This window comes from Arachis ipaensis, chromosome B8 (assembly GCF_059453495.1).
Source record: "Arachis ipaensis isolate K30076 ecotype BB chromosome B8, ASM5945349v1, whole genome shotgun sequence".
Lineage (NCBI taxonomy): Eukaryota > Viridiplantae > Streptophyta > Magnoliopsida > Fabales > Fabaceae > Arachis > Arachis ipaensis.
Window position 1 is genome coordinate 135,765,221 of NC_142443.1, and position 11,842 is coordinate 135,777,062.

At 34.2% G+C, this 11,842-nt stretch overlaps 1 protein-coding gene across 2 annotated transcripts; it reads right to left on the bottom strand.

Annotated features, from left to right (window-relative positions):
• Positions 1–3,488: 3,488 nt before the first annotated feature.
• LOC107612752 (binding protein) lies at positions 3,489–11,056 on the bottom strand. Of its 2 annotated transcripts, none has more exons than XM_088496831.1 (13): positions 10,663–11,056; positions 10,169–10,338; positions 9,863–10,056; positions 8,506–8,714; positions 8,281–8,383; positions 7,880–8,043; positions 7,456–7,594; positions 7,050–7,226; positions 6,834–6,970; positions 5,700–6,026; positions 5,059–5,198; positions 4,857–4,954; positions 3,489–4,231 (listed from the first exon to the last, which is right to left on the bottom strand). In XM_088496831.1, the coding sequence occupies exons 1-13, from the start codon at positions 10,824–10,826 to the stop codon at positions 3,737–3,739; spliced, it is 2,517 nt and encodes an 838-aa protein (XP_088352957.1). In that variant the 5' UTR covers positions 10,827–11,056; the 3' UTR covers positions 3,489–3,736. The 2 variants fall into 2 exon arrangements, with proteins under 2 accessions (XP_088352957.1, XP_088352958.1); XM_088496832.1 differs by having other exon boundaries at positions 3,981–4,231; positions 4,849–4,954.
• Between the last annotated feature and the right edge of the window lie 786 nt (positions 11,057–11,842).

An 11,842-nucleotide genomic window follows, 5' to 3' on the forward strand; every position in this document is an offset into this window, starting at 1 on the left:
TTAAAAATTTTGAATTTGTGCAACAAAATTAAATTGATCCAAGAATGATTTGCTCTTTTAATTTCAGAAGTTAAAATAAACCATTTAGTTAAATGTAAAAACCAATTTGAATCCCTCTTAATGATAATATAATAGTAACACTGAAAAAAATCATGTTATAACATATATTACTAACTGACACATCATGGAATAAGAGAAAGAAACAGATACCATGTTTTTAGAAAAATCATGGAATAAGAGAAAGAAACATATAAGATGTTCTTAGAATGAATGGAGGCCAACAAAAAATTTAAAGCAAGTCAAACTTTAACGTATGTTGAGTTTCTAAATCAATTTGTTTATGATAGAAAAAAAAAGGAAATGACATTTACGCAAGAAAGGGTATTCTATTGTGAGGTTAAACTATGTTCTATTGGGTATAGGTGATATCTATTATATGAAAATTTTGTTAACTGTTCAGAAAGGTTGCACAATATATGAGTCTATTATGACAGTTAATAGGATTATATATCCTAACTTCCAACATACTTTTTATTCATTGGGACTACTGTATGACGATAGAAAATTTATTACAGCTATTAATGAGGTTTGGTCATCAATTGAGAAAACTATTTGTGATGTTATTGATATCTAATAGTGTTAGCAAACTAAATTGTATTTAGAATGCAACTTGGACATTATTAACTGACGGGATACTATATAAGAGGAGAAAAATATTGAAAAACTAAGGTATTTCATTGTGGTAATTAAATCATTATCACATGTAAGACTTTACTTGCCAAAATCAGTATTCACCTATGGACAGTTTTACGTTGCTTTGTCAAGAGTTAAGAGTCGCAATGCCTTGAACATTCTGATTCTAGGCTAAGATAGCAATCCAAAGTCATTAACAACAAATGTCATGTTCAAAGAAGTTTTTAATAATATTTAGGTAAGAAAAATAGTATTTTCGTTCTAGTAACATGTTATGATTTATACTTTTGTACGAATATTTGTCATAAATTTAGCTAATTTATCTATAACTATACTTTTAGACTTAAAATGAAATGTGTAACATAGAGCACAACATCATATGGCAATTGTTTATCTAATGATGTTAGCAAAATATTCTATTATCGATAAACTTTTGTTAGTTTTTTTGTATAAAGTTTAGTGCAAAATTGATATACTACTAATATAGTTATATATATTTTTATCTTTTTAGGTCTCTTTTCTTATCGTTCAAAAATATTATAAATTTTAAATTGTTTTATTTGTATTTTATTTTAAGTAAATATAAAATAACATATTCAATACACTTATTATATAATAACGATAATAGTATTATACAAAATTTAAAAAATTTATGATTATAAAATATTATTTTTAATTTATCATGTCAAATTAAAATATAAGTGCACGGATTTAACACTAGTAATAGTAACACTAAAACAAATCCTGTTATAACATATATTACTAGCTGACACAGTGACACATCATCACTATATTATACATTCTATTATACTTTGCTGAATTATGTTCGGGCAAAATTTTTTTTTAAATATTTAAGAGAATAAGATGTAATCTCTCACATTTAATTCTATAAGTAAAATCAAAAATAAATATGAAAAAAAATAAAAGAGTTAAATTAAATAATTAACACCATCCAATTTTTTTATTAGAGAGATCCACTTCCAGTCTGTCCACATTATCACGGAAAAATACTAGACAAATTAATTCAAACTCAAACGACACTGACCAACCAAAATAGGAAGACTTATGCCAATAAGTTGTGATTCAGAGGCATTTGTCTCCCATCCCTGGATAGGATTGGGCATGTCTTGAACATAATTAACTTTTAATCTTTTATGCTTAGGAAGCTAGGATAACATGAAATCGAAAATTATGAAATATAACTCAATTGTATAAATTCAAATTTTAAGACTTGACATCTCTATAAATCAACAATATTTTTATATAAATTTAAAAAATAAATAAAATAAACATTAACGGATCAACCCTTTCATCTCTCCTTTATATACAATTAATAAACAGATATATAGTTATACATTACCTATCATTTAATGAAATATTATAATAGAAAATTATAAAATAAAATTAAATAACTATCACAAATAAATATGGAATATTTTTTTCATAAAAGGTACTAGGAACGTTTCTTAATTAATATTTTCATGAACTTTAAATTGTAAACCTTATAACTAAATAGTAAATCTAAAATCTAATATAAAAAGTACAATGTATATTTTAATTCGAGTAAATACCCTTTCCGGCCCCTGTCCATTTTGAAAATTGATTACCCGCCCCCTGACGTTTATTATTTATCAAATCGGTCCTTATTCATTTGCTCCGTGATACCAATTAGCCCTTGAGTTTGTTTCTCCGTTCAAAGTCGACGGAAAATGCTGAGGTGTAACGTGCAGGCCGTGACGTGGCTCTGGATCATCAAACATGGATTGCTCTATAAGCATGTGGACAAATAAGCCCCTGCAGACTCAGCAAAGTGACGTCGTTTTAAAAAGAAGTCTGTTTGCTCGATTAGGGCGAAATCTCAATCTCCCCATTTCTGAACCCTAACACTAGTGCCTGAAGCATGAGCGATCCAGAGCAATCTTCAACCTCTAACACACACCGTTTTAGAAGGAAGAATTTGGTGGGGTCGAGTAGCAATGCAAGTGAGGGCAAGAAGGCCAAGTTCCAGCACCCTAAATGCAAGTGTGGCACCTATGCAGTCATGCAACAGTCTGGGACAGCCAAGAACCCAGACAGAATCTTCCTGGGCTGTTCCCACTATGGCGTAAGTGTGCACCAATCTTCAGTTTATGTAATCAACTTCCTACCTTGTTTAACAAGTTGTATTCACTATAATGACAATTGCAGATGGAGCAACGTCACTGCAATTTTTTTGTTTGGCTAGACGAACTGATTGCTAAAGGTTGTGGCAATGAAGATGACAATGATATTTAAGGAAGAATGATGATGATGGAGAAAAGGTTGGAGGAACTGGAATTCAAGATTCAAGATGAATATGAAGCAAAATAAAAAAGATGTAGTAATAACCATAGTGTGTTTGTTATGCTGGCAATGTTAATTGTGATAACAGCAGTTGTGTTTGTAGTGTTTTAGGGTATATTGTGTTGTTTTGCTGAGTCTGCAGGGGCTTATTTGTCCACATGCTTACAGAGCAATCCACGTTTGATGATCCAGAGCCACGTCACGGCCTGCACGTTACACCTCAGCGTTTTCCGTCGACTTTGAACGGAGAAACAAACTCAAGGGCTAATTGGTATCACAGAGCAAATGGATAAGGACCGATTTGATAAATAATAAATATCAGGGGGCGGGTAGTCAATTTTCAAAATGAACAAGGGCCGGAAAGGGTATTTACTCTTTTAATTCCTTATCAAAACCAAAACATAAAATTCTGAATTTTAAGTAAAATTCCAATTCCAAAAGGCAACGAAATAAAAGTCTAGATATTGCAGATGTTCTAATTCCAATTGCAAATTTCTTTATAAACCTTCTAATAAAGTACTTCTGTAAAATTAATATCACTCTCTTTTAATCAAAATATAATTTTACACTTTATCAGCAGGTACACCAAACCGGCACAAAACTGGTGACCATGGCTCCTAGTCCTCTTACCTGATTGATAAATGGTCTGGTTTTCACAAATACGGAAACAACGAAAATAAAACTACAAAATTTCATGTTATCTATAAGCCATATACATCTATTAAGCAATGGCTTTCTTCTTTGGTTTTGATCTTTGCTTTTGTTTCTTATATTGTTCATATAGCTGTAGTGATAGTGTAGTCTTATCCAACTCCTTTCTCAACCTTTCATTCTCCCTAATGTCGCGAAGAAGCGTAAAATGGGAACCAAGTTTCTCATGCAACTCATCCTCATTGAATGAACTTGAAGTGACTGATGCAGAACCAATGGAGGGTGATGTTGCAGGACCATTTGTTCTTCTCTTCTTGTTATTCAATTTTATAGTGCCACTATGTTGCGGGAAAGTTAATTCCTGATCAAGAGACATTTCCATTAAAGCTTGTGTAGGAGAGGTTTTTGAGAGAATGACTTGATTCTGTGCAACACTCATGCTTGATATACCAGAGGCCATTGTTGATATAGAAGGATGATAATGCTTGGACAAAAGATTGAGTTCCCAAAGCACAGAAGCAAGAGCTCCACTTAAATTGGGATCCGTGGAATATGGTTGATATTTCTGCACATCAAAGAGGGAAAGAAAGGGGACACAGTTTAAGTCTCACACATCATTGTAGGTGTTCAATTTATAGATACTTAAAATAAGTGGAGCCGCATTTACTTTGGTACTCTTAGGAAATTAGATGGTAAATTAGCAAATTACTCTGTCTTATATATTATAGCATAATAAATCTAACTATACAAGTATTTAATACATGAAATAAATTTCTTTACATGTATCAAGTTTGAATTAAACTCTAGGTAATTTAACTTATCATCGCAATTCCATTTTCATGGAACTAACTATTTGCGTAATTCTAAAGTATATTTGATGCATGTTTCAAAAGCTTATTTTTATCCAAAAATTTTAGCTATGCAATGGATTGGTTAAATGTAAGATTATTTCGGGTGTTAAAGGTGCGCAAAACAAATCTCTCATGCAATAACACATAATAGAAGATAATTTACTCTTTAGTTTCAGAAAGGTACCGGTGTAATTGCCTATATTTTTTTCTTAATGATTAACATTCCTTTCATGGATACTTCAAAATTTTATAAGACTACAGCGGGAGAAGCCATAATATGGTGACTATAGATGATTTAAAAACTGTGAAACACAGAAGAAATGAACTTAACAAGCTTACTGGGATTGTTCCGGAAACTGAGCCCCCTCCAGTGTCATTTTCCAACAGATTTCTGCACTTCACATTCTTTTGAAGGAGATGCCTTACTGTGACCAATGCTGAAACAGGTTCAAATGAAAATCACATATCAAGTTGCTTTTTCTTTTATTTTATATCTCATTTTCACACTTTTTTTTTGGGTTATGAGAATATTAAAACTTACCAGCCATGGACTCCGCAGATCCAAAGCACAGCGACAATGTAGCCAAACGCTTTATGAATGCAGCAGTCTTTTGCATGTCATGTTGCTTATCTTCACACAACATTATCTTCAAAGCTTCTGCTAACACCTCTCCTTGATCTCTATTTCATATACATGAAACATGAGTCAAATAGAACAACATATTAAAAAGCACGCAGAAAAATGAACAAAAACAATTCATGGTTGTACAACAGAAATTGGACGTTGAAAGGGCCGAGCAGCCCAGTGTACAGGACACCCACTGGTGTGGTCATAGAAAAGGTCAATGCATTTCTAGGATTTGAACCAATGACTTCCAGGCCATAGGGGAGGAGGGGGACGAGAAAAATAAATAGTAATTTCAGTAGCGGATAAAGACTTCAACACTAATGAAACCAACTCATTCAAAATAGCTAGTTATTAAGCAGAGACCAAGGAATTCTTCAAACCTCTAACAGTATGGTTTAGTATTATGATTTTCCAAATTTATACGAAGACTCGTACAAGCAAATCGACAGACATGCACATATGAACAAGTACATCAATATCAGTATCCATGGACTACTGATGAAATACCCTATCTTGCAAGTGATAATTTTCATAATAGTGATAGTCAAATTCACCTTCCAGGCCTGTATTCAAGTATAAGACTGTAAAGATGGACGAAGAAGTCTTGCAAATCAACAATCAGAGCATCAAGATTATTCCTCATCACTTTAAAAGCAACAATGCAACATTGGAGACGTTCAGTCACAGTCAAAAATTTAGGACACTTCTCAGAACTGTTGCCAGAGTTACTACCATCAGAAGCAAGTACTTTGAGATGGTTCATTAGGTCCCCCATGAAGTCGAGGTCAATCAAATGTGAAAACTTTCCCAGTCCTTTGAGACAAGGAGCAAACAATGGGTGGGATTCCACTGCAGATGATGCCCCAGTATTTACTTCAGGCCTGAAAAAGAAAGTGAAGAAATTATGATCCATATGAACAGAATATGACCAGCAACCACCCCAAAAATTTAATACAACATAAGAGAAGAATAAACACTGCAAAAGAAAAAGAATGGAAGTTTTTTAATTAGAAAAATAAAGCAAAGAAAATTGTAAGATATAACAATACATCAAAACCAGCAAAAAGATATACAAAGCATCAAGTTTAAACTGACATATCACTATGTTTGGATACTAAAGGGGAGTCTTGATGCTTTTCTGAGCATCATATGCAAGAAATGCTCACACATAACCCTACGTGCATACACGTATGCTTGCACAACTGAGCAAAGAATCTTCACAGGCTCACAGTGAAGTTCCCCTACTGAGGACCAGCTGCTGGCAGGGGCATATGGTACTCCTCAGCACAAGTGCAAGAAACACAGGAAAGTTCAAGTAAAGCAACTGATAAGTATCTCATCCAATAAACAGCAGAGTTTCTACATGTATCTGAATAATCATTGAAAGAGTGATCATATGATAGTTCTAGTAATTAATTTCTAACAAATTTTCAAAAGATAAATAAATAAAAATAAATTGTTTGTATACCTTTTCTCTGTTCTTTTTCTTATATTACACTCCTCAAACACATCTAGATGTCTCGATTGAAGTTTTTTAATAATCAATATTTTTTCAAGAAAAACAAGTTTCTTTTCCCCATTTTAAAAATTAAATAATAAAAAAAAAAAATCGTCACACCCTATCAATCCAACAACCGATTTTGCCTCACTGTAATTAAAATACACAAACATATTATATAAATACAAACCTGGTTGCTATGAAATGCATTGTGTGCTTCAAAATGCGAAAATACGTCTCAAACACGGCAGAGAGTGTTTCAGATTGCATTTGTCTCCTCTCCATAACATCTGGAGCAAACGATGCAGCCTTGTACTCAGCTTCAACCTACAGAAAGCATCAATTCAATCTTATCTCAAACAATAACCAGAACAATCATAATATGTGATTTATTTATAAAAATTACCTCCTCTTTTGTCTTAGAGATCATTTCATGCTTACTTCTCTTTCTATCATTATCTGGCAACTGATTTGATGCCTCCATGTTTTTTCTCTTCTTATTTTTCTTGTTTTTAAATTTATGATCCTCTTCTTTCTTCTCAGACTTCCCAAGATCCTCATCAAATGAAAGAGACAAAAACACCTGAAGAATTATAAAACAACAAACATCACTCAACAGCTTTGTGCTGAATGAAAAACCTTCCACAAAAAATTTAATGAGTTTTGCAAAGAGCATTTATGATTCTATCACTCTATCAGTTTATAAAGAGCAGCATCAACTTATTAGAGAAAGAGAAAATTGACGACGAACAAAATTCAAACACAATAGAAGTAAAGGAATTAGCAACTCCCATAAGAAACGAAACCCATACCTCAACGGAATCAGGATGCAACTGACAATTATTAGCCTTGACAAGATCGGCAATCAATCGAACAGCCTCTACAGTAGCCTCACCACCATGTTTACCCTCATTTGTAAACAATGATTTAACTGTAGAACAACAAAGTTTCCTGTTAAATAGAAACAAGGAAATTTTATCAGATAGATAGTAAACATAAAAGTCAAAACACACACACACACACACGGAAAATAGATTATTAGCAATAAAATGAATTAGCAGAAATAGTATCTTTCTAAAAGAAGATATTATGGGAAGCTTTTGAAGACAAAAATAGGTAAAACAATTACAAGCTAAACTCACCATTTTTTGAGAAATTGAAATTAGAAAGGTGCTTTGCATTCCAGAAAAATCCAAATATAATATAGAATAGCTCACAGCAAACATACAACTGTACCTTATGGCCTCATTAGTAGAGCTTATGTTTCTGACAGTAGCATCCAACAGGTTTTCCCTGAAGTTGAAATGAGGATGTATGTCGAGCAATGTACAAATACAACGTACTGCTACAAGTTGAAATAAGGGCTTCTTTTCTAAGTACATCAGCCTTTGCAGGTATGCCTGGCAACATAATAAAAAATATAAAAAAACATCTTAGTGGCATAAATATCAAACCACATTAATATCTATATAGTACTTTTAAATAAATATCCTAAATATTTTTACCACCGGGAAAAGTAGGTTCCAGAAGCAACAATGCAAGCATTAGAAGTAAAGTAATATCTGATAGTAAAACTTTCTTTCATCTTAATTAGGTAATCATAGTAAACTAAATCGCACTCAAATGTGAATACGAACCTTGTATGCCGAAAGTAGAGTTGATTCATAGTAACGCATCTTTCTCACAGTCTTTGAAACCTTCATTTCCAGTTCTTTCTCAGTAGGAAGCCTTATTCGATAGCTGAGAAATCACACAAAAGTGGAGCATATATTAAGCAAAAAAGCATTAGTGTGGAAGCAAACAAAATACAGATGTTCACTACATATAAACAATGCAATGTTAGATAGAGCTATTAGGCATACCCAGGGACAATATCTTTAAATACAGCCAAGAGTGACAGAAGTCCAAGTTTAACAATGGTAGGATCATTGTCTTTAGATATCTGTAGCATATCCTTCAGAAATTTAATATTGGACTCAGGGTCTGTAAGTAATGCATTTCCCAACTCTGCAAGTTTACACTTCTTAGATTCAAAAGCCTCCTCAGTTGTAAGATCTTCTTTTACCTCAGCCTGAATAAATATGACATAACATAGCAAATATCACTCGTTAATCCCAAATAGTAGCATGGAGCAGCTGACACCCAAACCAAAAATTAACCAACTAAAATTCATAGTGTAGACTCTAAGCATGCAATCAACATCAGTATAGTGCATAACTAACTAGACAATATAGTGCCCTAACGAAATTTAAACTTCTTAAGACTTGCATAACTGGCCCAACAGCTTTGTTTTTGGGGTAAGCCAATGAAGACAAATAAAGGAAAGCAAAAGAAAGGTTTCATCACCAGAAAAAAATAATCCACCTGCATACATAAAAGAAACCCTAACTAAGAGGGCAGAGGACATCAGCAGTTTAGAATGAGCAGAAGCAAGAAGCCTGCTAAAGTGAAAAAACAGTTGTAGAGAAGGAGAGGAGGCTGTGACTGAGGAAGAGACAAACAAATGAGAAAACCCTATACTGAAGCTTGATATGGGGCAAAATCACCACACAGTCCTCAATAATCTTCAGAGACAATGGGAAACAGTGGCTTTTGTTGCCACCCATGGATCACAGTGCAACCATGGAACTGAAGAGAGGCATTTAAGATGCCTTTGTCAATTTTGTCTGCAACGACACAATGCCCCACCATTGTGGCAGCACAAAATGCCACAATTGACAACTATGTAAAGAATTTTATGCACAACGCTGAGTTCAATGAAAAAGGTAGCACCACATGTGAATATATAAAATTTATAACCAATACAAAGAAAAGCAATTACTTTTTTTTCAAACAAACATGATTGTTAAGTGGCATGAGACGACTATTAGACATTGGAAAGAGATAACTTTAGTGCCTTACTACTAGTGATATTCAGAAAGACAGATCACTTACAAGAAAAATGTTCAGAATCAAACAAGTAGATCTACAATATATTATATAATTATATATGCATTAGCACTAAATAAGGTCGACCAAGTGGAAGAAAATCAGAATATTGATAAAATAACTGGTTGTTGGCCATTTATTACTTTTAGTTAATTCCATAGGCCTCCTTTCTCAATTCCATTGAAAATTTGATACAACAGTATAACAATAATATATAAATAAATAAGATATGGAACTCTTAAACCACAAAAGGAGTTAAAATTGAGAATATTAGGATGACTGAGCAAATACCAGTACAGTGGCTTGTGGTGTTTGTTCCACTTCTGCTTTTGGCACCTCTTTCCCTTGCTTTTTCCCCTCCTTCCTCAACTTCTTAAGTTTGGCTCTCTTTTCAGCCTTAGTTAGCTTCACCAGACTTTTTCTATCATTTACATCCTCTCCCGTTTCCTCTTCACTTGGACCATTTTGTGATTCTGCCTTTGTAGCTGCAAAATGCAAGAACAAAATCAATTACAAAATTGGTCAAACAAAAAGACAGAAAAAGCACCGTTAAGTGACCACAATGCACCTAATTTACATGAAAGGGGTTCTAGATACCTGTCCGGTAATGGAGTTGTCCATCCAAAGACTTGATTGGAAGAACATCAACTCGGTCAACCTGTATTCCTGTTTCTTCTTTTTCCTTCTTGAGAGCATTCTTTCGCAGCTTTTTCTCATAAAGTTTCTCCAAAGCATCATCTTTAGCATCAGCAACTCGAGTAACATGCCTTAGTAATCACCAAAAACAAAAGTCACAGCCTAAGTAAAAATGTAGCAGCTCAAGTCATAAAACTCAAAATGCAAAAGCAATAACCTGACGGTCAGAAAAATTCTCCCAAGTTAACAACCTAAAACTTGTTATTTAACCAAAGATAACTGCTCAAAATTCTCGATTTTTAGTTGTGCCATAAGAAATTGCAAAAGTTCGAAATAGTCATGCACTTGAGCAATGAAGTTTTAGGGTTCCCATGGAGGAAATTCCAATAAACAAAGGTACAAAAGCGAGCATTGTAAGTATGGGAAAGGAGGGGATTTGGAAGAAAGAAACGTACTTGGTGATTGATTGCGTGTCAAGGGTGGAGAATAAGGAAGCGTAACCGCGATTCTCATTGACGAACTGGAGGTCCTCATCGGAGACCTCGACCTCGTCGTCGGGAATCTCCGGCGGGAGCTCCGGTGGAAGAACTATCTTCTCCTTCTGCTTCTTCTTCCCCATTCCGGTTGCGTTGCGTTGACCGCGTTGAGGGTGATAAACAGACAGGACTTCGGAACTTGGAAGGATAGTGAAAGGGTTTTCCTAGGGTTTAAAACTGGGTTTTAGTATCTGTTTTTACGATAATGCCCTTGCTGAAAAAGAATAAGGTATCATTCAATTTGGACCAAACTTTGCACAATCATATGCTTGTTTAATTTCCAGCAAATCAGCCAATATATCATTCACTAGACGAATTTTTTATTTTTAATATTGGAGTGGTAGTGGTGTTTTTTTAAAATGTGGATTGTTGGGGTGTTATACTCAAATGTGGGATCGTTTAATTAGAGAAGCAGAAATCGGACCGTCCGATTTATTAGAGGTACAGAAATCGGACCGTCTGATTTGTGGGAGGTACACAAATCGGACCTCCGATTTCTGTACTTCCACAGTTTTGAAAAGGTTTAATTACTCTGTTGGTCCCTATAGTTTAGCGAATTTTTCAATTAGGTCCCTACACTTTTTTTTCTTTCAATTGGGTCCCTGCCCCCAATTTTTTTTTTCAATTAGGTCCCTACCGTGACCAAACTGTTAGATTTAACGGAATATTCTGTTCCTAAGTTAAAGATTCCCTAACTTTATGTGAAATCCCTAATACTCTTTCACTCATATTTTTCTGAAATACCATTTTACCCTCTTGAAAACTGTTCGGTCTCTTCTCCCAAACTTAGAGAAGAAACTCGTGTGCATGCCTTGCTTCCCAACTCCCTCAGCTGCAGAGATTAATCCCACCGGAATATTGCGGGAGGGTTTGGCATCTCCGATATCACTGCCGTCGTCGTAGGCGTTGCTTCTTCCTCTAGGTAAGACAACGCTCAACGTTTCACTGGTTGAAGGGTTTTTGTTCTTTTCTCCTGTGAAAGTTTGTCATTCTGTTTATTAGAGCTTCCTTGTGTTTCTCAAAGTGTTTGAAGAGGGATTTATGGCATTATTTTTTTTTTTTTGGTATGCAGTTATGGGTGATTTGGATTTCAGTATCG